This window comes from Scophthalmus maximus, chromosome 13, assembly GCF_022379125.1.
Source record: "Scophthalmus maximus strain ysfricsl-2021 chromosome 13, ASM2237912v1, whole genome shotgun sequence".
Classification (NCBI taxonomy): Eukaryota; Metazoa; Chordata; class Actinopteri; order Pleuronectiformes; family Scophthalmidae; genus Scophthalmus; species Scophthalmus maximus.
The window spans coordinates 18,663,878-18,690,972 of record NC_061527.1 but is presented as its reverse complement, the minus strand read 5'-3'; the positions used below and the strand labels follow the sequence as shown (position 1 = coordinate 18,690,972).

Sequence of the window (27,095 nt, the reverse complement as noted above, 5' to 3'; positions counted from 1 at the left end):
TCAATGTAACTGTGATCCAATGACACATTCTTCAAATGGGATCCTGTCTGATTGACAGTGGCGTGATCAAAGCACTGCACGTGCCAGTGGCGTTAACACGCACACACACCCCCCCACACGCACACACCCCCCCCCCCCCCCCCCCACACACACACACACACACGCACACCCCCACACACACACACGCACACCCACACACACACGCACACCCCCCCACACGCACACCCCCCCACACGCACACCCCCCCCCCCCCCACACACACACACACACCCCCCCACACACACACCCCCACACGCACACCCACACACACACACCCACAGGCACACGCACACGCGCACACACACACCCACACACACACACACACCCCCACACACGCGCACGCGCACACACACGCGCGGTCACGTCGTCTCCGTCGTCTCCTCTCGTGTAATAATTGCCTCCGAACGAACACGCGCTGACGTTACAGCAGCGAGCTCTCGTCGTGACCGCGGCGGCAGCAGCGCAGCGGAGGCCCCGGCACAGAGGCTGACACCCCGCCGCTCGCAGCCACACCCTCCCTCCCTCCTCCCATCCCCGCGTCGCACGCGTGCAGCTGTGCGAGGGCCTGGCGGTCGGTGCGTGCGTCTCCGCGTCGGGCACCCGCAGCATCAGCAACACAAAAGGGTCGAGGCAGCGGCAGCCGCCGGATCGGGAGGAGGACGCGCGTCTCCACAGAAAGGTGCCGGCTGATGTTTGTTTCTCGCCTCTCTTCTCTCCACCTCGTCGTTTGTGCTCATGATGGTTATTTTCCTTCTTGTTAACGACGCTGATGACCTTGTCACCGTATCCCGCCTCTCATCTCTCATCTCTCATCATAGCCCCGCTCAGATCCTCCGCTCCATCCTCCCTTCACAGATGTGTGTGTGTGTGTGTGTGTGTGTTCTGTGAATGGGCTGGGACTTTTGATCCGACGTGAAATGCGCAAACGCCCGATGTCAACAGTCCAAATTGTCACGAACGCTTTTTTGATAATTTTATGTTTCCCCTCTCGATCCAAGATGGGGCCAATCGATGAAACCGCATTTTTTGATCTCCACCCGGGTCGATGTGTGTGAGGAAAAGGCAGCGGCCACATTCTTTGTTCTCCGTGCGCCTTTTCGGTCCGCAATTAACACGCGGTAATCCCTGTGCGGCACCGTCCGCTAATCTGCCGCTTCCCCGTTACGCATTGCTCCTCCACGGGTCTGTGTTGATGTGATCCTCCACTACAGCCGCCCGCGTCTCTCCCCCGACGAGACACCCGAAGGGGCTGCAGCCGTTTGGAATGCGAGCTGGAACCCCCATGCACAGGCCACAGACTGGCGTGGGCCTACATGTGCAACCCTCCCCAAAAACATATGCATCTTCATATTTCCCCGGCCCTTGAATCAATGCTGCATTACTGTCACCGGCGGTGGACGATGACACACAAGAGGCAGGGGGAATAGATGGCAGGTTTCCCGAGATTAGTCCACAAGCAGCTGGTGTTTGATCTATTGCTTGGAGGAAACTGGTCTGGTTTTTGATTGTCAGCATGTAGTTGTAGTATCATCTGGTCGCTATAAATAATAAATAGATGGGCCGACGGTTGAACGCTGAGATTATGAAACCCCAGAGATGCTTGTGTGTCATCCAGGCATGCGTGTGTGTGTGTGTGTGTTGGAGGGAGAAATACACAGTGGACAAGATCTGAGACAGTGCAGACTACTGTACATCACCATCACTGCTGCGGGAGGATGGTCTTTTTTTTATCAAGCGCTGCGATGTTTCAGTGTCACATCCAACCTGGTGTTTTGGAGCGAGCATCACTGGTTGTCGTGCCGATGCACAGTAACCGATGATGATGTGACTCTTGCTGTCATCACCGGGCCAAACTGCCTGCATGGTGACCATTTCTCAGAGACGTCTGTGGAGTGCCGTCGTTGTGGCAGACAGCGTCCATTTTATTTTGAGTCATATGTCGGCCTTTGACCTCCGACGAAACTGCAACAATGGATTTGATTTTAATCACTGTAAGGCAGACAAAGAACGTCTGACTCACTGCTTCCAGCTGATTTGCAGTCCCAGAGCTGCACATTGAACAAACTGGAAACACCCAGCTTTAAAAATAAAACACCGGCCGTTCAAATGTGAGCCTGTCACTGCAGGTAGAAAGATTTTTAAAAAATCTTCAAGCCTGTATAAATGTTTGATGTTGATAATTTAGTCAGTGCGTGGCAAAGATCTTTACAAGCGGAGCTTTATCAGTAGTAGGATCAGTACCATGTGTTTAATGTGTGTTTTATGCAGATATTTCTTATAGCATCACTTATCTAAAGCACAAAACTAATTACACCACACTCAATTCCTTAAGAGGCGTTCTGTCCTAATTATTAACTCATCCTGTGTGGTTCAAGTTATCATCACTTCTTCTGAAATCTGGCTCTACGTGTTCATGTAACATGCTCCCAATAATGCCAATGATGATAATATTGTGAGTATTGTGTATTCTGGTAAACCTGCTATCATTATTCCTTCATGGACATCGTTTGAAGCGTAACCTCAAAAAATGTCACTGTGTATCCAAAATCCATTGGGCCGTAGATCAAACTGGAGTCAAACTTGACACAGAGAGGCTTTTACATTTTCAAGTATTTGCACAATGAGAAAAAAATAAGTTAATGAATATGGCTTGTCCTTAAGTTTTCTCTCCTAGGCAGATCCCTATCTTATGTAGCATGACTTCACACACAGATGCGTTCATACATGACTTGTAGGGCAGGTAGTATACATGGATATATTCAGGTATTTCTCTCTTATTTATTTTTTTGAAATTCAGAATGACTGTTTAATACCATATGTCAATACCAACTGCTCCGGTCTCACTGACAGTAGCCGAGGCTTGTTGATTCCGGCCTCTTTTCACATAAAGTGGAGTCATTAGGACTCTCTGCTTGTCATACTGCTCTCCCGAGCTTGTCCACATGTGATGTGGAAGTGTGTTCGCGCCGCTTTACCCGGGGGTTTCTTTTCCTGCATGGAGTCAGTCAGAGAGCAGTCTGTCTTTGAAGTGCTATGCTGCTGTAATATAGGCAGCATCCAGGTTGGTAAAGCCCCGTCATTACCATATCGCTCTGAGACTGCAGTGTGATGCTGCCAAGAGTGGAGAGCAGGGGAGCTGGCCTTTTCTTTTCTTTTTTTTTTTACACCAATGCTATATCTTACACTGACTGCCTTCCCGATTCCAGATCAGATGATTACAAAATCAGGATCATATTTAGTCTTTTGGGATTGAGGCAACCAGATTCACGGAACTATAGAGGCTGACGTTAAAAAGAAAACACTGGGTAGTTTGACCAGTCCACCTGTGTGTGTGTGTGTGTGTGTGTGTGTGTGTGTGTGTGTGTGTGTGTGTGTGTGTGTGTGTGTGTGTGTGTGTGTGTGTGTGTGTGTGTGTGTGTGTGTGTGTGTGTGTGTGTGTGTGTGTGTGTGTGTGTGTGCGTGCGTGTGCGTGTTGGAGATCCGCTCTGTTGACCGTGAGCTGCACGAAACACCACATGTATGACCATAACGTTGTCTATCTGTTGTGTCTCCCCACATAACAGGCCATCACAATCACACGTGTGCATGCATCCACGGTTACTGTTACCCACAATGGAAGCCTTTGTGTGCCCCAAGCCGGTTGAAATGATGAATGCCACTCTGTTCTCCTGCACTGGCTATCTGGCGGGGGAAACAAAGTGTCACTTTGTGCCTCTCAGCACAGCAGCACTAACAAACACAGGAGAACGCCCATCTCTCCTCACCCGGCGCTCACACTGCCCCGATCCCCCCCGCCTCCCCTCGGACTCTGCATGTGCTCCACTCCAACACACATCTGCACTCACATTATCCCACACTGACATGAATTTCAGTCCAGGGTACATGATGAGGGAAATCACATTTTCATCAATATGTGATTATGAAGGGATGTTAAGGCCGCTGTTGTCCTATACGCACGCACGCGCACACACTCACACACACACACACACACACACACACCCACCTCATTGCATCTGACACCTGACTCCAGGTAATGCCCTAGATCCTCAGTGACAGCAGGCAGGTGGAACAGCCACACACTCACAGATACCCTCGCACACAGAGCGACCGCAGGACGGTAAGAAGACATGCTCACACAGCAAGTTGATGAAATTGTAGCTTTAAGGTCTTGAACATAATTTCTAAGTTGACCCTCAATATAGTTTGCGTTTATTCCCTCTTGTGTGCGAGACCAGCACGAGCAGCTCGTGTTGAACGAGGTGATTCGGTGAAGTGTACCAGTTTGACAATAATTCTGGCATTTTGGTAAATGTCATCTGAAGATATCGCGTGTCGCAGAGTTTGTGTCTGAGATGCTGAGGGCGGGCGGAGGAGGCCTTTTGTTGTTTTGTTTACACGCGAGCGTTGTCAGTTCACCGTTGGCTAGAGAAGAAAATGGGAGCGTGGTCATGTGAGCCGTGTTGCGTGTCACTCTGAAATCCACATGCACCCTTTGGACATCTGCTTCGACAAATGCCAAGATCCCTTGACAGCATCGTATAATAATTAGATATTATACAACTCATAAAGGTGGAGTTTATTGGATGTTAGTTGAATGTATTTTGTACAATGTACCAATCATCCAGCATCATGGCTCGTGCTCAACAGTAATTCAGACAATCTACCACTGGTCCGGAACGACGTGTCTCGGAAACTACTGGATGGATTTCCATGATATTTTGTACATTCATGGTCCCCAGAGGATTCATCCTACTGACTTGGGTGATCCTCTGACTTTGACTTTGTCACTTTTGGGCTGAGTGTGGGAGCGTGTCTATGTTCCCACAGTCCTGTTGTGTTCCCACAGTGCTGTGTTCCCTCAGTCCTGTGTTCCCTCAGTTCTGTGTTCCCTCAGTCCTGTGTTCCCTCAGTCCTGTGTTCCCTCAGTCCTGTGTTCCCTCAGTCCTGTGTTCCCTCAGTCCTATGTTCCCTCAGTCCTGTGTTCCCTCAGTCCTGTGTTCCCTCAGTCCTGTGTTCCCTCAGTCCTGTGTTCCCTCAGTCCTGTGTTCCCTCAGTCCTATGTTCCCTCAGTCCTGTGTTCCATCAGTCCTGTGTTCCCTCAACCCTGTGTTCCCTCAGTCCTGTGTTCCCTCAGTCCTATGTTCCATCAGTCCTATGTTCCCTCAGTCCTATGTTCCATCAGTCCTATGTTCCATCAGTCCTATGTTCCATCAGTCCTATGTTCCATCAGTCCTATGTTCCATCAGTCCTATGTTCCCTCAGTCCTATGTTCCATCAGTCCTGTGTTCCCTCAGTCCTATGTTCCATCAGTCCTGTGTTCCATCAGTCCTGTGTTCCCTCAGTCCTGTGTTCCATCAGTCCTGTGTTCCCTCAACCCTGTGTTCCCTCAGTCCTGTGTTCCCTCAACCCTGTGTTCCCTCAGTCCTGTGTTCCCTCAGTCCTGTGTTCCCTCAGTCCTATGTTCCATCAGTCCTGTGTTCCCTCAGTCCTGTGTTCCCTCAGTCCTGTGTTCCCTCAGTCCTGTGTTCCCTCAGTCCTATGTTCCATCAGTCCTGTGTTCCCTCAGTCCTGTGTTCCCTCAGTCCTGTGTTCCATCAGTCCTGTGTTCCCTCAGTCCTGTGTTCCCTCAGTCCTGTGTTCCATCAGTCCTGTGTTCCCTCAGTCCTGTGTTCCCTCAGTCCTGTGTTCCCTCAACCCTGTGTTCCCTCAGTCCTATGTTCCCTCAGTCCTGTGTTCCCTCAGTCCTGTGTTCCCTCAACCCTGTGTTCCCTCAGTCCTGTGTTCCCTCAACCCTGTGTTCCCTCAACCCTGTGTTCCCTCAACCCTGTGTTCCCTCAACCCTGTGTTCCCTCAACCCTGTGTTCCCTCAGTCCTGTGTTCCCTCAGTCCTGTGTTCCCTCAGTCCTGTGTTCCCTCAACCCTGTGTTCCCTCAACCCTGTGTTCCCTCAGCCCTGTGTTCCCTCAGTCCTATGTTCCCTCAGTCCTATGTTCCCTCAGTCCTGTGTTCCCTCAGGACTGAGTCCTGTGTTCCCTCAACCTATGTTCAATCAGCCATATGTTCCCTCAATTCTATGAAATTTACCCCCATCAAAATTAGGCTGATGTCCCTAACCCTAACCCAATGAATACAAGGTCACATATCCAAAACATGAAACATGAGGGGGTTGGGGGTATGTGGGCTGAGGCAACATAGGGCTTAAAAAAAAAAATCATAGAAATGATGGAACAAAAGGCTGAGGGAACATAGGGATGACCCCCTTATTATCTAATTAGCAAATGTCAGTATGCAAACACATGAGCATCTTAGCATGTCGATGTTGGTGTTAAGCGCCGAGCACCTAGTAAGCATCGCCCCGCGGAGCGGCTCGTGAGGCTGTCGAGTCCTTCAGTCTCAATGATGCACAGTGACTCAGCTCTCACTCGCGTTGACAGAGATTTAGCTCAGACATGTCGACCTGAACTTGACTCATCCGAGACTCATGGCAACGTGCAGCTTTTCGCAAGCGCCGCCACGCGTCGGTGCTTTAAGTGTGCCTTGGCACAAAAGTGAGAGGAGATGGGACTTTGCATGGAAAAGAAGTGGAACATGGAGATGTTTGACTTTGATGTGGCACTGAAGTAGAAGCTGAGGAAACGTGTCTGTTGTCAGCTTAGAAAGCAAGGGAAATGCAGGACAGAAATGTGCGGAAATTACATAATGATGATAAACACGTTTAGATTAACATCAAAGATAAACATTTATCGTGACTTAAGCAAGAAACCCAGTATATTGACTCCCGACCCAGTGATTTTTAAGGGAAAACTCCGTGTTTCTCACAGTCGTATGAGTAGCAGCAGTATCGAGGCTGACTGAGTAGATGTTGATCAGTCACCACACACCTCTGATATTCATTTTTTATATTTGTAATTAAACAGCCCCCTTTTGCCCAAGTGCATTTGGATACTCCCTTATCGCCCGTGTGCGCTTTATACTGCACTGGTGAGCAGTGGTTAAAACAACCACTTCAGGAGAGACAGTAGCCGTGTGTGTGTGCGTGCGTGTGCATGTGTGTGCGTGTGTGTGTGTGCGTGCGTGTGTGTAAACGTTTCCTATTTTGTGCCAAGTGAACTATTTTAGTCTCTTTGAGTTGATATGGATTTGTTGTATAAGTTCTCTGTGTTTCGTCTGTCTCTGGCTGCTGTTAACATGTTGCCGTGGAAACCAGAGGCTGCTCAAACTTCAGAGAATGGTATTAAGTGAGATTGGGAAGAGCTGGTGTTGATGAGACCCTAAGATGATAACGATGACTATGAAAACATGTATTCATGTATCACGTTTGATGCGTAGCTACCTCACACATCCCGATAGATCACGTCCTCCTGTTTGGATGTGCTTCTTCATCCCCCCGTTCCCATGTCACCTTCCATGCCACTGCCATGTTCCTCACTCTGAGTGCAGACCTAACAAACCCAAACCTGCTCCCTGTTCTGTGTTCATTTCGCCGTTTTCTCCCAAAGCCACAGCGGAGGCGGCAGCAGCGTCGTCGTTCATCTGGGTGACGCGCGAGATTTGTGCAAAAAAAGGCAGATCGATGTTCCCTAAGGTTGTACTGCAGTGGTGCACGGCCATCTCAAGCTGTGCAGCTGAAATAGGTAATGTTGTTAGGTAATGTTTCATTTCCGTCCATCTGCTTTGTCAGCAAGTAACATGGGCTGGAAGGTTATGGCACTTAGCCGCTGTACAGCAACACTGAGCCGTGCCGCCAGGGCTCTGGTGGTGGTCTGGCCCACTCTGGTGCAGAGCTGTGTCACCATCAAATGATGTCGAGCCGCCGGATCGTTGTTGAGAGCGACGAGACGCCGCATCGTGTTATGCCAGTGTCATACTATGATGCAGCTGCCGTACCCTTGTCAAAGGCATTTCTCTGCTTCTGTAGAGCACATGGCTGTTCCCCGTGCTTCTCTCATCCCATCTCCACCTGCTCCCCAAGTCTGTCCCCTGCTGCGCTCGGACCGCAGACGCACACCCAATAAACACAGACCATTGCTCAATATTGGGACTGTCTGGCAGCCGAACAATAAAAAGAAGATCCACAACATCTCTTTACCCCAGCAGAACACAATCGCATTCAGTCTTCCGTCCAAATCAAACACACTGCGTCTGTGTTCACACACTACCCCCTACCGCCAAACATGCTTGTTGGCTCCTTGCTCTGCGCTGGCTGATGTCAGACGGGACAAAGAGCCTTTTGGGGGCGCCAGACATTTCTGAGAGAGTCGATCCAGCTCTGTCGCCCTCGGGAGGGAAGCCCACAGCATGCTGATCCCACTGGAGGCAGCGGGCTTCTCTCCAGCTCTCTCAGTACTGTCTCTTACGCTCCCACGCTGCCGGCCTGGGTGCTTGCGGTTTTACCCCCGATACGCGCATTTTCCGCAGCGCATCAGAAAACCTCTGGCTCAGGCAGCGTGCCGCAGGCAGGTGTCGGCCGGAGGACGCGGCGTTCGGGAAGCAGCCTGCGGCCTTGTTTGTTCCTGCCAGCTCATGAGATGTGAACGGAGGATTTCTGATCATTAGATGGAGCCGAGGCTCGTTCGTTGAGGGTGAACGTGTACAACTCAGCTCCTACAAGGGCCCTTTTTTTAATTGTGCTGTGTATTTAACTGTGTATTTTTAGGTCCGCCACTTCCACGCCACCAGCTCACACCGACGTGTCCTCAGAGGACTCTTCTTGCTGTTAAAAAACAGCTGAGGCTCTATCGTTCCCCAGACAAGCCGCTCACCTCACTCTTTCCACAATTAAAAAAGCTCGTACTTTCTCCTTTGAAGCAGGTAACAGCATCCCCATGTTCACTTCCTTCTTCTCCTCGCCACAGCCAAGGTGTGCAGTGATCATGGCAACGGACGCCGTGGAAACTAAGCATGATATGCTCTTAGAGGTAACCGAATCCAAAGGCCCAGGTAAATAGGAAAAAAAAAAATGAGTGCTTTTGGTGACATCTTAAAGAGACAGTGTGCCGAAGCAGATACAGGGACTTCATCGCCAGAATGAAAGTACCTCCGATTGATTGTTTCCACTGTCTCTTTAAGAACTGCTTGGTGTGGTGATGGGTTGGACTTGATAGAAGACATTTGCAGAAACCTCTACCCATGCTTGTGGTGTGCCGTGTCAAATTTTTGTTGTTGTTGTGGCTTCTTTGAACCCCTACTTCTTTAGCTTTATTCTGATCTGATTAGATACTACGCATATTATACCAGCAGCGTAGAAAAGAAAAGAAAACTTACATTAACACAAAATTGTCAAGAAGCCGGGGCTCCAGGAATTGCAATAGACATTGCACAGAGAATATGATTGAGTGTTAAGGTATAGTTCATTGTTTTTGGGATATGCACTTTCTTGAGGGGAGTTAGATGAGAAAATGACCACTACTTTAATGTGTCCACTAAATCCATGGCTATGGCCAGCAGCCTTTTAGCATTGCAAGGTCAACATCTTGTGTGACACATAAGTTGTCACATAACAACCCATCAAATCTACATGGGGGGTTTTGATTTGAATCAATCAAATAATAAATAACATGTTAACTATAATTACTATCCAAATTTGTGATTTGTGTTAATTGGGTGAACTTTGTAACCCCCTTCGACAGAGGCAGACTAGCAGTGCCCTCATTTTGTTTGGCTGACTGTGCATTGTATTAGATTTATAGAATTCTCTTAGCCAGCCTCCTGCTGGTCTTCTGCTCTGCCAGCGAGTAAACTCACCTCCACCAGATGTTAAATCCTCTTATGTTCTCATGGCGAGAGTGAGAAGCCAGCAGGGGCCCAGAGCACCTGGGTCAAAACATACTGCTTTACAAGCACACGGGAACCAAGCCTTAACCCCAGCAAAAGGTTGGAAAAAAGTCCTTTCTCGTTTCACGCATGAGGCTCTGTACCAGAGCAGAGGTGCTGCGAGAGCATGCCGCAGGGAAACAAAAAACCCAGTGTCGCACCATGATATCACTCGATGCACTTTGAGTAAGTGGGAGTGGGTCCGCCAGTATTGAGCGCGTCATTAATTTCAAAAGGATTAATGCTTCAAAAGTATCTCTATTTAAAGGAGACCTGAATTTTTTATTGTAATTTAGGGGTGAAAACCATTCAGGAAGGAGTCCCGCGACGTTGATATGATCCTCAATATATTCTTATTGATAAAGAGATAAAAGAAAATCCAATGCTCATGGACAAAACAAAACGCTGATTCATATTGATGTCTAACATGCCATTATATTGAACCCAAAAGAAACTTAATCCTCTAAAGGATGAAGAACACATGCTTCAGGTTTAGGGGCAGTCATATGCTGGACTATTTTCTGACCAGGGGCAGTGTCCTCCCGAAATCTTGGCTGGGTTAGTTTGGAGCATGATGTCAGGTGACACCACAACTTGTTGCTTTTACACTTCAGTTTGTATATGACTGATATTGTTTCCTTTATGATAAACCGAGCTAGCCAGCTGCTGGGGACCGCTTCATGTTGACTGTACAGACTTACGAGTGGTGTTGATCCTCTCTTCGAACTTTTGGCAAGAAAGCAAACCAACATATTTCCCAGAATATCAAAACAGTGCTTTAAAAAGTGGACTTTGAAAAAAGAAATCATATCTTTAGCCCAAGTAAAGTAGTAAACTTGAATATTAAAATGTAAGTCCTCAATCATAATTTTCCAGATGTGTATGCGTTATTTGTAAACGCACACTGTAGGCTTCCACATGTGTGACGAGATTGACTGGAGTCTCGGTAAAGCTGTTGCTTTTTTGAGGAGATTAAAATGGCCATTAGTCATGAGTGACACATTAAAGCATTTAAATAATCCCCTGTCAGTTAAACCTGGACGGTGTCTGTGTACTGTAAAGCACTACACAGTCTGTATTCAGTTAGTGATAAATATAAATACCTCCTACACGCTGTAAGCAGTAAAATCATATCTACGTGAGTATACACAGAAAACAAATAAAAATACATACACACCAATTAAACTTTCCTCTCCCACGCAGAGATAAAGACGCACACGTCAGGGTCATGGATCTAACTGTTTAAATGAGTTTACTGTATCATTTCCCATGATGCCGCTGGTTTGGTGTAATCCCACACCAGTTTCTACTTATAGCTCTGAAAGGGATACTCGCCTGAGAACGCCCGTCTGCACGGCGGTGTAGAGTAGCTTTGTAGCTCTGTAACCTCACCCACTTGCTTTATCCAGTGGACCTCCGCAGGCGGCGACTCAGACACGCAAATAAATACTCGGACGAAAACATAACAGACAGACAGATTTTCCGTAAGGAGACTGAGCTGTTCTGGAGAAGCATATGTATCACTTTTCTTAAATTAGAGCAAAGAGAGATCTGTTTACAAATGATGATCATGCAGGAAAATCATATCATTTTTAGACATGAGTTCAGCTCATGTGTAGTAATTGATTATTTCCAGGCATGAAGGAGGATGGGGAAATAGAAGAAGTCTTGACTTCCCCATGAACAAGTTCTTATCTCAATCAGTGTTTATTTCACCATTTTCTCATTCAAGTTGGCGACACATTTCTCATTTTCACCAACTGATGGATTAGGGGACCTTTCAAAGTGCTTAACCGTGATATGTGGTGTCATTAAGTAGCAGGTATTGTGGTGTACTACTGTGTTGCTATCCAAGTGTTGCTTCGATGTTGGAGGCCGAATGTGATATGAGTCACACATGCGTCCTCAACCTTTGGAGCCCAGCAGATAGAGATGCAGCCGTGGGTTCGTTTTCTCCCACTTTCGTTTGCAGTCAGCATTCCAAGGACCTGGTCACTGATTTGCTGCTGCGGCTGTGGGTGCTGTGGTTTATGAGTGTTGAGTGTCTTTTACACTTGCCGTGGACAGAAGTAAGTATGAAGCGAAGAGCCAAAGGTTTTCTCCTCCATTCCGTCTGCTCTTTTGATTCATTTCCCTTTAATTCAATCAATTGCATTTCATTATTTCCCACAAACACACGGCCATAGGCACGGCCCTGCTCGGTATCTAGCTAGAAGGTGAGACATTGAGATTGATGATGTCACTGCACGTAGCTGTGGTTATCATCCGCTTTCTGTCTCCTACAGAGAGAAGACGACAGGGCAAATTCCAGCCCTTCAGACGACTGTTTGGGAGGAAGAAGAAGGAGCGGCAGGCAAAAGGGGGCTCTGATGGAGCGGAGCCGAAGGGGAGTGTCTCGCCCGGGGAAGTGTGCAATGGAGTTGTATCTGACGATGAGGAGTCCAATCCAAATCTGAGGTCAGTACACGGATTCTGTTCTATTTTGACACATATTTGCCTGGGTAATACATGAGGAAACTGAGCTTGTACTCGTATGAATCTTGTTGTATTGTATAGTCATTAATGTTTGCCACCTATATTCTCTCAGTGAGGGTTATGGTGATTTTTGTAAGAAACAACCAGGTTTCCTTTCATATGTTTTCACTTCAAGAAAAATTAAAGTGTTAAAACTGATTTTTCATAAATGTTGCACATTGTGGTCAAACAATCTGTGGCAAAAAAGGTGAGGCTCTGCTCAAATGTATTTCATGAAAAGGTACACATTGATTTGAGTGTAAAGACGTCATTCATCTCTTTGTGCAAAATGATTTACCGTACGTAGAACCTGCTCATGATAAATTAATGACTGACAGTGCTGACACGCTGCAATGCTGAAGACGCTCTCATTCTCCAGCAGGGAGTTGAATCCCATCGGATCTCGAGCTCTCTCACACGACAGCATCTTTATCCCAGAGGAGCCGGTGACGGGGCCCGGTCTGGATCACAGCATGTCCCAGGAAAACGTATCGGACAAGGTTCGGAATCTGCAGGTGGGCCGTGTAGAGACGTCAGCTCAGTTACCAGTCAATTATCTTCTGTGTACGTATATAATTTATTTGCTCTTTGTTGATCGCACAGAGGCAGATAGCACAAGGTATAAAGTTTGGCCAGAGGCCGCCTTCGCTGAGGAGAAGTGAGGGAGATGAGGCAAGTTCAGACGAGGAAGAGCTTCCCCGGAGTCCTCTGAAGGTGTTGGCCCAGGTAGAGGCTGAGCCGCCAAACACAGAAGCAAAGGTATCATCTTATCAACTTATTCAGAGGACGGGTGCAAAGGTTAAAATCAGAGTCTGTTCCGCTGCATATTCGAAGGGTCAATTGCCTCAAGTGATGTCACTGTGGAGTTTGAAAGAAGTGCGCTAACCAGATCTCTGTACTGCTCCTTGTCAACAGTATTGTCAGCATTCTGTTGCATTGTGGGTAACCACACTAGGTGCCGTGGTTGTGGGTAAATGTCCGGAGTTAATCTATAGTTCAGCTGTATCGCTTTTTTTTTTTTTAAATAAAAACAAACCTGAGTCCGTAAATGTGGGACAGATCAGATGTGTTTCAGTTTAAAATAAATGTTCTGTTTGTTTTTGACAAAAGCAGGTGCAGGGGACTCACACACACAGCACCCCAGTGAAGTCTCCGAGATCCAAACGAGTTCTTCCACCCACTGGCACAATCGAGTCCATCAACCTGGATTCTGTCCCGCAGTCTGCTCCTCGCTTGGACAACACAGCCGCCAAGCATAAACTGTCCGTCAAACCAAAAAACCAGAGGATTTCTCGCAAGCACCGGCGGTTCACGCAGGTGAGGCCAAGCTGTAGCCAAGATATGCAAATGGGTCTTGATAGATTTATCTGACTTTTATCAGCAGTTTTTGGAGGAAATGTTCTAATCAACAATCCTGTTTCCACATTCCCAGGACCTCCAGGATGTGTCCATCCCTGGTGTGGTCCGAGAGGACCTTGAGGCAGCAGGGGTCTCCGGTGATGACCAGCGCAGGGCATCTGTTGATTCCCTAGACAGCTTCAAGAAACAGAGACTCCATGAGGAGGAGAGACAGGAGACGAGGAGGAAGAGGGAGCGGGAGGAGCAGTGGCTCAGACAGGAGGAAGACGAGAGGAGGAAGAGGGCAGAGGAGATGAGGCTGCGTGAACAAAAGGAGGAAAACGAGAAGTGTCTTAAACGGCAGGAGGAAGAGAGGAGGCAGAGAGAGGAGGCAGAGAGAAAGAGGATGGAGGAGGAAGAGAAGAGGCTCCAAGAGGAGGCAGAGAGAAAGAGGAGGGGGGAGGAGGAGGAGAGGAGGATTAGAGAAGAGGAAGACAGGAGGCGGCTAGAGGAGGAAGAGAGGATGCAGAGGGAGGAACAGGAAAGGAGAATGCGAGAGGAGGAGGAGCGTCGACAGCAGGAGGAGGAAGAGGAGAGGAGGCGACTGGAAGAGCAGAGGAGGAAAGAGGAGTTGGAAAGGAGGAGGCGAGAGGAGAAAGAGGAGGCTGAGACAAGGAGGAAGCTGAAAGAGGAAGAGGAGGAAAGAAAAAAGGAGGAGGAAGTGGAAAAGCTGAGGTTGCAAGAGATGGAGGAGAAGAAGAGAATGGAAGCAGAGGAGAGGATGAGAAAGGAGGAGGAGCAGAGGAGGATATTCGAGGAGGCTGATGGAAGCTCGGATGCACAGGAGAGGAAGAGGAGAGCCGAGGAGGTGCGCTGGAGGGAGATGGAGGAGAGACAGAGGCCTTTCTCCTTTAAGGTTTCCTCTGGGGAGAAGCAGATTTTATTCCAGAAGGTCAACCTGACACCTGTCACGCCGACCTCCGGCCTCCAGAGCGGTGCTGCAGCTGAACACGGAGAGGGCGGAAGAGCCTCTTCCTCTGAAGGACCCGACTCCCCCAACCTGCCAGCATCCCCGTACGTCCCCCACACAGCCATCCTGGTGACAGGTGCCCAGCTCTGTGGGACAGCTGTCAATTTAGACCAGATCACAGACACGGCCTGTAAGTCTCTGCTGGGTCTGGGGGAGGACAGGAAGGCCCAGGGAACGCCGCCAACCAAGGGCAAAACTTCACCGGACCGCAAGTCCGGAAAAACCAAATCCCTCAACGAGTCTGCACTCTCTCCGGACCAGTCCGGCGCAGCTGTCCTCGCAGAGTGGGCGAGCATCAGATCCAAGATATTCAAGGGGGTAGAGGACGGGAAGTATGAAGACCACCCAGACCAGAACAGGAACCAGCCTCAGCCCAGCAGCGAAGACCAGCCTGAGTTCTCCCACACTAACCTCAGGAAGACCATGTCTGCCAGCGCCAAGTTCTCCATCACCCCAGCGAAGAAGAAGTTTGGAGATTCAAACCGGAATTCCGAGGTGTTCGGCGCCGACGCGACGGAAGCGGAAGAGGAGGCCGCTCCGTCCGACAGCCCCACTGCCGCGGCCTCGCCAGCTCCGACCGGTAAACCTCAGAGCAGGGCGAGCAAAACTGTCCGCATCGTAGAAAGAGGGTCAGAGGAATGTATGTTCGCCAAAGACCTCCCCTCTTTCTTGGTTCCCAGCCCCGGAGCCAAATCGGATGGAGCGGAGCTGAGGAGCGGGGGTCAGAGTGCGACAGAGGCCTCTGAAAGTAGAGAGGTGGGAGGGGAGCAGGGCCCGGACGGCGAGGATAAGCCCTCACCTTTCGGCATAAAGCTGAGGAGGACTAACTTCTCCCTGCGTTTTCACAGCGAACAGTCCACCGAGAAAAGGAAGAAACGCTACAGTGCTGGGGACAGCTTTGACGGTGTCCCTTCACCTCTCACCCCCATGGACCCCGACTTTGATGCTTCCTCTGTCTTTTCTGACAAATCAAGCCCCGCCTCGCCCCAGACAGAGGGCGCGGTCGGCAAGTACCTGCACGCGTCCGCCTCCCCTGCCGGCCCTCGCGCCAAACCGGCAAAGTCCACCAGCCCGACCACACGCGGCGAGGGTGAGAAAGTGCTCTCAAAGCCACCGCTCTACCGAAGACCGACCACGTCACCCAGAACCTCGGGATCGGTCCCGACACCTCCCCCGTCGCCGCTACCCAAAGTGGCCCACGGGCCCCCGAGCGATGCCGTGATCCAGAGAACAGGCGGCGTAGACTCATCCGGCAAAGAGCAGACAAGGAGGAGCGAGGAACCCTCAGTGGTGGCTCACCTGCACCAGAGCGGGCAAGGCCCGGTCCAAGTGGAAGAGGAGCCGAAGGAGAAGAGATCCTTCTTCCCCTCCATCAACATCCCCTGGAGAGAGAAGGTGGACAGAAAGGCGGAGCTCATCAGGAAAGGTCAGTGCCATGTTAACCATCATGCTCAATGTTCGCCTGAAGATGGTGGGTAGATCAACCCAGAGAGGATGTCATTCAGTAAACCTCTTCACACACAACAGTGAACTTTGACTGAAACACTTTTTTTAATAGAAAAAATCCTCCGACCTGTAGCAGCTGTGCTTGACTGGATGTGGCCTTGAATGTTGATGAAGTGCTATATTTGGGGCTGGATATTAAACCTGATACTTTTTTTTTGAAGTGACTGAAATGTATCTGTAACAATGTAAAACTATCAACTGCCAAAAGTTATATATTCATAATTGTGTTGATTTAAAAAAAAATCTTCTAACCACTGTAGCTAGAACAGAGTAAAGTTCACAGCAACTGTGAGACTGTTACTTTGGAAGTTGCCCATTCGATCTGTCTAACCCAAAGGCTCAAGTCTCATATAAACTTCAACTGACCTGGGATCAGTAAGGGACCTCTTAATGCCCAGTATGGACAGGAAGACTGAGGAATATAATGACCCAAAAACGTATATATGTGTGCGTATGTATAAATATGGGCATGTCAGTACCCATAATGTCAATTTCAGTTAGTATCTGAGAGCTTTGGCTTCCTTTGTCAGGTGAAAAATGCAGTTCTGCTAAAAAACAAGCTTGTACCGAGAGGTTGAATCAAAACGCTATCCTGTCCCAGTAATATGCCAATAATCGTGTGTTCCTCTGCAGAAAAACCGTCCCTGCAGAGCAGACACTCCCTGGACAGTGCGAGGGTCCAGGAGAAGGAGGCCGGGCCCCTGTGGGTCACTCTGGCTCTGCAGAAGCAGAAGGGCTTCAGGGAGCAGCAGCAGACCCGAGAGGAGCACCGGAGCCAAAGAGAGGCCAAACTGGCTGAGAAACACTCGAGGGACCGAGACAGTGTACGCGCGCCTCTATATACTCACTCCCTCGTTCCTCGTCATCACACATCATCTCCAAGGCAAAGTTTCCCTCCTCTGAGAGAATCGCAAAATCTGTTTCTACAGGTCACTCTGCTGAGCCCCACGGAGTGCAGAGGCAGTGGGAGCTGCAGTCCTCCTAAACCTCAGACACCAGAGGCGCCCAAGAGACCCGACAGCCTCCTGGGACGGCTGGAGCGCAAAGAACACCTGAAGAAAGCCAACACTTTGCCCAGCTCCGTCACCGGTAAGCCCAGCGTGTTCACGACAGTAAAGCCAATGCCACTACTGATAATCAACCTTTGATAATCACTTGATAATTTAGGTCATCATCAAGCAAAAATGTTTTTAAAAAATCAGCTGGTTCCAGCTTCTACAGTAGCTTTTGTCTGGACCGTTGGTCACACAAAAAAAACCTTTGAATAAGCCACCTGCGTCCTGGGACATTTGTAGAGCAGCGTGTCCCATTAACAATGTGTCCAGTGATGTCACCGACTGTTGCTTTGTGGGTGGTGTGTAAGTGCGGGCCATGACCCACATCAGACAGTTTGAGTGAATTGAGTATTGTATTGCTTTTGACTGTTGTTCCCTTCGCCAAGGAGGTGATGTGATTGGTCAGTCTGTTTGTCTGATAGCAGGATTACTCAAAATGTTACGGATGAATTTGCAAGAAAGTGTTATCAAAGATAGGTCTCGGGCCATGGTAATTTTCATGTACCAGACGTTGGATTTGTTTACATGTGTTTGTATTGTTCCTACGTAGCAACATTTTTAGCAAAATAAAGCTTCTTTTGCAAGCTAAAGCCTTCTTGGTTTAATGTTAATGTTGCACATTTGATATGGTGTTGACTATATTATTGTGTATTAATAATTTATAAATTATTACCTCCACCAAGAAGGTTATGCTGCATCAGCATTTGTCTGTTTGTTTTAGTTTGCAGGATTACGCAAAAACTACTCACCGATTCCTATGAAATTTTGTTGAGGGGTTAGACCCAAGAAGGAACCTATTCAGTTTTGGATCGGACCTGGATTAACGTGCGAATCCAGGATTTAAAAAAAAAAAAACTTTCTTTAACATGGCGAGATGTAGGGCGTTAGCCTTGGTGGAGGTATGCTCTCTCCGAGCGCCCTTCTGGGTTACTATGTAATGATAATGTATGTTGTGATTTGGCAACATACAAATAAAATTGTATTGAATTGAATTGTTGGCTCTAGGATATTGTAAAGAAATAATAATAAAAATAAAGATTAATTGATGATGAAAATTATCGTAAATTGCAGAATTCAAAGTTCATCGCAAACATAATACAGACTTAAAAACTTGTTTAAAGAGGCAGGGTGGGTTAGGAAAGAGATTTTGAAACATAACCCGTCTGTGATTTGTCGTTTCAGTCGAGATCGCAGACTCGACACCGTCGCCCCCTGCTGTCAAGGAGGTGTCAAAGCGCTTCCCCTCCAGCGACTCTCCGCAGGTGTCCACAGAGCCCGCCTGGCTGGCCCTGGCCAAGCGAAAGGCCAAGGCCTGGAGCGACTGTCCTCAGATCATCAAATAACGCCCCCGTCCCTGCTCTGCGCTCTGGGCTCCGGCCTGCAATGGAGACTGCACACTGCCCCCACAGATTCTGAGGGTCAACAGCACCCGTCCCCTTCCCTCAACAACAGTCCACTTCCCACCTCACCACGACAAAACAAACCCTCCTGACTGTGAAACCAGTAAAGCCCGCCATCACCTCATAACACAACACAACACACACACACACACACACACACACTGGCTGGTACTATTATCATGTTAAAGTGCGCTTCACATTCAAATAATCCAATACAATTGCACAGATAATATTTAAACAACCATCGCGAGCATGTGCACACTGTATACGAACACACACACAAAGGGGATGTCCCAAGAAGGCCCGGTCCTCAGCAGCCAATCACAACCATGGCCGGTAATTGCAATAGCCAACCCTAAATTATTTATTATCTTTTTTATTATTATTCTGTAGGCAACTGTGTCTCTGTGGTTGTAAATAAGTCAACACAATGTGACACTTCTTTGGTCGAGAGGTGAAGCTCCCACGTACGACAGTGTTTGACAAACGGAGGGAAACCGTCTGGTGTTTTAAGGGCTACCAGTAATAATGATAACGCAACATGACCCTGTTTGATGGAAGTGTCACGAACACTCGTCGGTCATTTTTCACGTAAAGCAGCAGATTTATCTGTTTCTCTTCTCTGAGCCTGTAGGTGATGTACAGAAGAAGCCTTCTTTTTCTTTCTTTTTTTTTTTTTTACTCATACTGTAAACCTTAGCGTAACAATCCTCACTGTGTCCGCGATTACTGTGATAGCTGTCAAAGACGCTATTGTAGAACTTTTTTGTCATTTATAAAGTAACAGAATCTTAATCATGATCACACGGTGGGTGCACCTAAACACAGCACTGAAGACCACAAGTGTTACTGGGCATTTACCACAGTGAGCCGCACGCTGTCCTCACAGCTGTGACCTCATGTAATTCGGATTCGTCTGCTGCGCTAACGGAGACAGAGATGCGACACTCGCTTGCTGTAACATTCGATTCTTGTATCCGTCCTCCTGTAAACACTCCCGTTCGTAGGCTTGCGCCATCACTTCCTCGTAAAATGTGATATGATCTGACATGACTTAATCATTTCCTCAATGAAAAAGAAGAAGAAGAAGAAGAAGAAGAAAAAAAACCCTCAAGCATTCTCGTTCCCGGCCACTCACTTGATGATCTGTATATGTATGTAAGTATGTACTGTACGTTGAATCAAAGGCGCTACCAGAGCTTCGGTCGGAGGGAGAGGCCCGAGTCACTTGTCATTTTGTTTCTAACTTTGGTCGTGCACAATAGTGTAGTGTACGCAGTGTTATACGTAACAAAAAAAATGTTTGGTATTATTTGCACTTTTTTGTCTCACTTAGAGGTATTCATGAGAAAATTCTTAAAGAAATAAAAAAAAAAGATGTTATGAATAATGTAAATTAAATACTGATGTCTGAACCGCAGGATTGAAGACTCCGAATTTCCCTGTTCCGAATCTTAAAACCTGAATTTTTCTTGTGTTTATTATAAAAATCAGCACCAAAATTACATTCAATCCGTCTATGCTTCCTCTTTGACAGTCAGCCTTAAACAATACACGTAGTCATTGCGGCACCCGACAACAAGAGACTGTTGGTGCACCACTGGGGAGGAGAACAGCTCCCCGGGCAGAGTGTGTGAGGCCAGCGTCTGTCCAGTTTCACCATCCAGGATCCAGACGGTGCCGTCCGTAGAGGCCAGGCCCACCAGGACCCCCGGCCTGCCCACAGTGGAGCCGTCAAACACGCAGGGACTGGAGTACACCTTGCCTGACGCCCGGAAAGTCCAAACTAAAGACCCGTCGGCGCAGTTCAGACAGTACAGGTGACCGTCATGTGATCCACACAGAAGCCTCTGCTGGTCCGGTGTGACGCACGGAGAAGAGAAGACGGGTCCCTTTGTCAAAAACTGCCACATCTGCAGAAGTAATACAAGAGGCACATTTAAGCACTTCCTCTTCTTTTTTTTTACCATTAATCCTGTGGCTCAGCTTTCACAACTGAAATGTATTTTCCGAAAGTTAAAATTGTTGAGATCCTTGATTTGGCAACACTTCAGCTGACGGTGGTAACAGCAGGCGGAATGTAACACTACAGCTCGCAGAATTTTGGCAACAAACGCTCCTTTGGCTGCTCCGCAAAACAACGGGGGCAATGTTGTGTTAACAGTCACTTGTTGCAGCTTTAGCACAGTGGCGAGAACAGCTGGATTACACGTGCACATGAAATTATTTTTTTTCAGTGCGTACACAGAACCGACAGCTAGAGGACCGTGAGTAGATATTCACTGATTTCAACCAAATTTGTATTGGTTTAAAATTGCTTACTGCCCCTTTAACACGAAATGCTACACCCAAACCTTTATATATTGAATATTCTGTGGTGTTTAAGTCAACCATGCCAACTTAAAAGGCAAAATATTCTTGTACCTCACTGCATCAGTATCTGACACAAAGTTTGTTTTTACTCAAGACGTCAAACCTTTGGCCCTTTGCATTACAAGTTTCACATCCTGAAACTGAGAAATGCACCTGTCTGAGTTCTGCTACTCACCAGTTTCCCCGTTGTGCTGCTAAAGGAGCAGATGTTTCCATCCACCGAGCCGATGGCGACCAGACCAGACGAGCCGTTCGGCGACGAGAAGAACGGGACGTCTCTGCAGTTGGACCACAGGACGTCCCCGCTGTCCTGGGACAGAAACGGAACGGGTCAATCACACTGTTTGACCTTCCTGTCAAATATGTCCTTCATTTCGACAAAATGAGCGACGTTTGTGATTTTCCCTCACTCACCGGGTGGAGACAGAGGAGGTGGCCCCCCAGCGACGCCACATACAGCTGTCTGAGGTTGGGCTGCAGGTAGGGGGAGGAGAACACAGCCCCGCCTCCACAGTGACGCTTCCAAACGCACTGCCGGAGCTGAAAACACAAAACGCTCACTTTAATTAAACCCCGGTGCGAAGGCAGGTCTGGTCAAAAAGGTCACAGTGGTACAGTAGATGAACTAATAACTAAAAGGTTGACCGTGAAAAATGCAGCTGAAAAATGGACCGGCATAACTGGTAATTAAAATGAAGTGGACATGAAAGACCTCCTAACCCTGGGATGATGAATCAGGAGTCAAACCACTTATAGAACTTGATAATCCTGTATCAACCATTGGCAGTAATACTGTTACCTCAAAATCAGAGACTCTTTCTCTCATAATTTGTAATGTTTTAACAAACAAACGTAGAAATTACAGATATATTCTCCTTCCATCAGCATTGAAAATGTATTGAAATCCTGACGACGTGTTTTGTACCAATGCGTAAGTCTCCTGAATATTGACAGCTTCTGTATTCCTTCATGTCCAACGCGCTCACCTCGGGGTTCAGGGCGTAGACGTGTCCATCGTGTGAGCCCACCATCACCAGGCCTGTGCGGGGATCCACGGCAGGGCAGCACTTCACGGCGTCTCCCGTCTCAAACGTCCACCGGGTCTTTCCGGACGCAGCACACAAGAAATAAACAACGCCGTCGTAGCAACCTTGGAGAATACAAACACAAACACAAACCCTGAGGACAATAACTTCCATATTGAAACAAAGATAATCAGAGAGTTGGTACTGACCTATAATCACCAAAGTCCCGCAGTGGGACACGGCTGCTGACGCCTCGATTCTGTCCCCGAGGACTCGTTCCCACAGCATGCTGCCGGTGTGCAGGTCCAACGCCTGGATCCTGTGAGAGTGCGAGCCGATGAACGCGGTCGCTTCGGCCACATCTGACCTCTGATCTGTTCTTTCGTGGACCAGAAGCACCGGGGAGGCGTCCACACACCTGCCTGTGTCTGAGGACCAGCTCAGACAGAGGCCCAGGACATCAGGTCTCCTTTTCTTACTCAAATCTTTTTCTTCGACTGTATCGGCCGGGAAGTTCGAACCTGCGTCTTCCTTACTGACGTTGATCTCCATCACCTCTCCTGCTCGTCTGATCACTTTAAAAGCCTGTTTCTCCCCCTGCAGCGTCTCCGCTGCTGTAGATTGAGACCCTTCGCGTTCTCTCTTCGCTGGGACAACGGAGGGAGCATCCGCATGACGTCTTTTGGCCTCGGGGATTGATGATGTGCTGCTCTCGAGCGGCGGCGCGGGGGTTCCCCCGGCAACGTAGCGCAGGACGTCAGAGAAGGTTCCGTCGAGTATGACCTCCAGAAGTTCCGGTGAGGGGACTCCCACGACCGAGAGGATGTCGTCGCAGAGGCGCAGCGCCTTCAGAGAATCTCCCCCGCTCAACAGGAAGTTGGATTCCTCATCAATGGTCTCATCTGCCGCAAAACCTAAAGTATCCTGTTGACGGAGGGCTCACGGTGTGAAGCATGAACAATGTGCATACAACGAGATATTTATACATGGAGCTGTGTCATCAACAGAGGAGAAATACCTTCCACATGGACTGAAGAGTTTCCTTTAGTTTGCCGACATCTCCCCATGGAGACTCTAAACACCGCCTCTGTCCTTGGTATATTCTCACGAGTGCCTCCATGTCTACTTTGCCTGCCGAAAAACACACACATTAGAAACCCTATAACGCTGAGCGAGTGAGCTGCTGTGTCTCCTCTGAGGTGACCCGTGTCCGACGCTCACCATGAGGAGTCAGGCACAAGGCCGCCACCGGCACCAGCGTGTCAGGAACGCTGTGAGACGGCACCAGCGCAGACAGCTGGTTCACAATCCGACTGCTCAGATCTCCGTCCGCACCGCTCGCAGGAGAACCCGGGTCTTCCCGAGGCTGAGCCGAAGCAGAGGCCGATTTCTCCACATGCTGCTGCGAGCGGGGCAGAGGAGCAGCTGCTCTCTGGCCTCCAGTTGCGGACGCAACCACAAAGGCGAGCAGCCGGACGCCTTTGTGCAAAGCCACGGCACAGGCCTCAACCTGGGGCAGACTCACTATGAGCTGGAGGGAGAGACAATGTGAAATACCGCCATCACCCACATAGTCAGGAGAAAGTATTCTAGATGTGGATCCACGATCCTTTGCTGATGTCAGCAGTAGATAATTGATTAATCGGTTCAATTAGTTTTTTATGAAAAAAAAAGGCCAAAATTCTCTGATTTCAGCAATTTTATTAGATACGGCAGTTCCACTCAGATCTCTGAGCATTTTAGATTCTTTCAGCTCACTCTCACTGTTTTAATGAGCGCAACCTCTAACAAACTCACTCTGTTCCTGCTCAGCTCTAAGATGCAAAAGAAAGACAAATGAAACCATGAACGTTGTGGAGCACTGGTTGGTGAAGACCAAAATAGCTTAAAGAAGCTAAAAGAAGGACACAAACTGAACTCTAAAAGCTCCTTCTCTGTTTAAAAGTTAATTATAGGTCAGTGTTGTGTTTACAGGTTGTTGCACTGCCCCCGTGAGGCCAATGGTCTCAACTGCTACTGTTTTGACTTCAGCTATAAATCACACACCTCACTAGACATTTACATAATGTCTTTGTTGTAAAGAAACAACAGCAAAACCTACACTACCACCTCCTTCAGTAGCTCATGATAGACCATACATACCGTTTTATTGCCTTTGATTTGTGTATATTGATGCAGGGACACAAAGTGAAAAATAATGTTGGATTTATTAAATTTCCTTTCTCTCTAAGAATTAAATAGAATGCAGAACATAAATTACATTTTGTGCAGCATTTGTATTTGGCAAAATATAACAATCATACCTGCTGCAGGGCGTCCAGGTTCACCCGCTTCCCGTGGCGTTTTATCAGCCTGTCTCTCCGTCCCAGGTAGAACAGTTGCTTGTCCTCGACACTCACCCAGTCTCCAGTGGCTCTCATTGTCCCGGGGACAACGGCCTCCTCGTCGTCCAGCAGACACACTCTGTCCTCTCCACCTGCACCAAGGGACAAACAAGATTTAGTTTCGCCGCAGTTAGATCTGCGTGCATGCGTGAGTGCGCCCATGAGATCTCGCTCACCTATGAACACCTGCCCTTCACCCTCTGTGACAACGCGGCCATGTTCATCTCTGACCTCCACCACCGTGTCCATCAGAGGAGACCCGAGAGGCACTGTGGACGACGCCGTGCTGGAAGGTCTGTCATGTTACATAAAAAAATTGGTTTAAAAAAATAAATCAACATGCAGATTTAATGAATAATGATATAGGCAGGATCACTCACAGACTGCTAGACTGCAGCAGATACTGTGGTATTTTGTAGCAGCAGGCCCAGCAGGACACCTCAGTAATGCCATAGATATTGAAGATGTGGGTTTCGTTGTCCTCGTGCCTCCAGCTCCTCAGCTGAGCTGGCGTGGGACAGGCCTCTCCACCCAGAGCCAGCACCCGCAGCGAGGAGCCGGACGACAGCACATCCCTATTTAGGGTGTGGTGTCCGAAGCGGCAGAGCAGAGTGGGCGTGACCTGTGGGAACAAGACAATACCACATTATAGAGAATAAGAAGTTTGTCTGGGCAAATGAAGTCTCTAATGAATTGACTCTTGCCTGTAGAACAGTCGTCTTGTGATCTTCGAACAGCAGCTGAGACAGTCGCTTGGGCATTTTCTTGACCATGGAGGGGATGATGAGGAGCTGCGCTCCGGATGATAAGGCCAGGAAAATATCCACCACAGAGGGGTCAAAGGTTAAGGGCGAGGCCAGGAAAACCACATCATCTGCACTCATCTGAAACAACGATCTGAGCAAAGAGGAGTTGCAGTTTTCAATTATCTATATCAAAACAATGCTCCAGAGCAATAGAGGCAGAGAAGTGTGGAATCACTGACCTCAGGTGCAGAATATTGGGGAGGATACACTTGTGTGGTACCCTCACGATCTTTGGAGAGCCAGTCGTTCCAGATGTGTGCAGCACATACGCCAAGTCCTTGTGTCCAGAGTCATTGTCCACCACAGCTGCATCACAGAGATCAGCAGCACCTGCCCTCTGGGCTTTTGGTCCTGTTACCGGGTTGTGCTCAGCGACTGGCAGCAGCGTGACCCGTACCAGGGTAAGTTTGAACTTGGGCAACACCACATGCACCTCCACGGACATGTGTTTGTGGACAGCTGTCTGGAAACGCTTGATGGGAAAAGGAAAGAAAATCCACGTACATATTCATAAAAAGCACCGATAAAGAGGGAACACTTTGAAAAAAATAACCATTTTGAGTGGGAACATAGAAGATACAACAGTACAATGAATACAAATAAAATGAGACAAAAGATATAATTTCTTTAATGTTTTTACTTTTATTTTAGCCAGGATTTGAGGCACCCATGCACACTGGATAACCAACCAGGCAAAGTTTGCCAGGGGCCCCGGGGCCTCAGGTCCGAAGGGGTCCCAGAATCCCACAGTGCTATGTATATCACTTGGATATGGTAATTCAGTTACTTTGCACCACTGTCTCACAACATTGGCTAAAAAATTAATCAAGATTTAAAGATAATTTATAATTTGGACTCACATTGTGTTCACACTGAAAACCTGGGACCAGGTTGTCTTATTTTAGAGGATGGGACCAGGGTTTCAGGCCAATGATAAAGCTTTTAATAATCAAATACACAACGAACGAAGGGCAGGAGGTAGTGGGTGGGGGTGAGAGTATCAGGTGGGGGCCAAGAGAACATTTCCGACAATAACAAGCACATAACTTTTCTGATGTTTGGTCGACTTTTAGTTTTTTTGTAGCTCAATGCTGGGAGAAACCTGAGCACGTCTTTACAAACTATTATGAAGTATCAGTTAATTACTGTTATTCATATAAATAACATATGAAATATTCAACCTGCAGGAGGGCCGTGCTCACAGCACAGAACCTGAGGCCACATCGGTTCATGACTCTGGCAGAGAGAAGTCCTGGAGCCTCTGGGTCCAGTGGGACGTAGGCGGCGGGAGACTGTAGGATCCTGGCAACGGCACAGAGCAAATCATCATGGCTCATGGTGATCACACACACACACACACACACAACACACACACACACACACACACACACACACACACAACACACACACACACACACACACACACACACACACACACACACACACAGTGTGAACTCACCCCAGGATCCACACAGGTATGAACAGATCATCAAAACAGTACAGTCCGATGACGCCGTTACTGGCGGCACAGTTTTCCCGCAGAGCATGAGACAGTTCCGTGGTCAGTTCGACCAGGTCCGTGTACCGCAGAGTCACCGGGCTCGCGGACACGGAGCCGCTGTCGTATGTCACAGCGGCTCTGTCCCGGTGCACAGCGGCGGCGGCGGACACGAGCCCATGGAGAGTCCCTGCAGACATACTGCCGCTGAGCGGTATCGATCGTGTGTCATTCAGAGGTTTTGTTTACATTTTTGTCGAGCCACAGGTTTGTCGACTGAAGATGACGCAGTGCATGAAAATGACGTCTAGGCAA

At 48.4% G+C, this 27,095-nt stretch overlaps 2 protein-coding genes across 6 annotated transcripts; one reads left to right on the top strand and one right to left on the bottom strand.

The window, feature by feature from the left end:
- The first annotated feature begins 409 nt into the window (after nt 1–409).
- On the top strand, nt 410–20,206 carry cracd (capping protein inhibiting regulator of actin dynamics). Of its 4 annotated transcripts, none has more exons than XM_035648066.2 (9): nt 410–718; nt 12,137–12,308; nt 12,745–12,880; nt 12,969–13,124; nt 13,476–13,682; nt 13,798–16,159; nt 16,873–17,063; nt 17,169–17,328; nt 18,477–20,206. In XM_035648066.2, the coding sequence occupies exons 3-9, from the start codon at nt 12,839–12,841 to the stop codon at nt 18,635–18,637; spliced, it is 3,279 nt and encodes a 1,092-aa protein (XP_035503959.2). In that variant the 5' UTR covers nt 410–718; nt 12,137–12,308; nt 12,745–12,838; the 3' UTR covers nt 18,638–20,206. The 4 variants fall into 4 exon arrangements, with proteins under 4 accessions (XP_035503959.2, XP_035503962.2, XP_035503961.2 ...); XM_035648069.2 differs by lacking the exon at nt 410–718 and adding an exon at nt 6,985–8,978 and having other exon boundaries at nt 12,748–12,880; XM_035648068.2 differs by lacking the exon at nt 410–718 and adding an exon at nt 6,985–8,978.
- aasdh (aminoadipate-semialdehyde dehydrogenase) lies at nt 20,140–27,073 on the bottom strand. 2 transcript variants are annotated; one of them, XM_035648072.2, is made up of 14 exons: nt 26,742–27,073; nt 26,464–26,584; nt 25,462–25,754; nt 25,181–25,373; nt 24,857–25,098; nt 24,653–24,771; nt 24,396–24,568; nt 23,314–23,623; nt 23,111–23,223; nt 22,302–23,016; nt 22,054–22,217; nt 21,482–21,607; nt 21,243–21,377; nt 20,140–20,607 (listed from the first exon to the last, which is right to left on the bottom strand). In XM_035648072.2, the coding sequence occupies exons 1-14, from the start codon at nt 26,978–26,980 to the stop codon at nt 20,212–20,214; spliced, it is 3,339 nt and encodes a 1,112-aa protein (XP_035503965.2). In that variant the 5' UTR covers nt 26,981–27,073; the 3' UTR covers nt 20,140–20,211. The 2 variants fall into 2 exon arrangements, with proteins under 2 accessions (XP_035503965.2, XP_035503966.2); XM_035648073.2 differs by having other exon boundaries at nt 20,469–20,607; nt 21,243–21,372.
- Between the last annotated feature and the right edge of the window lie 22 nt (nt 27,074–27,095).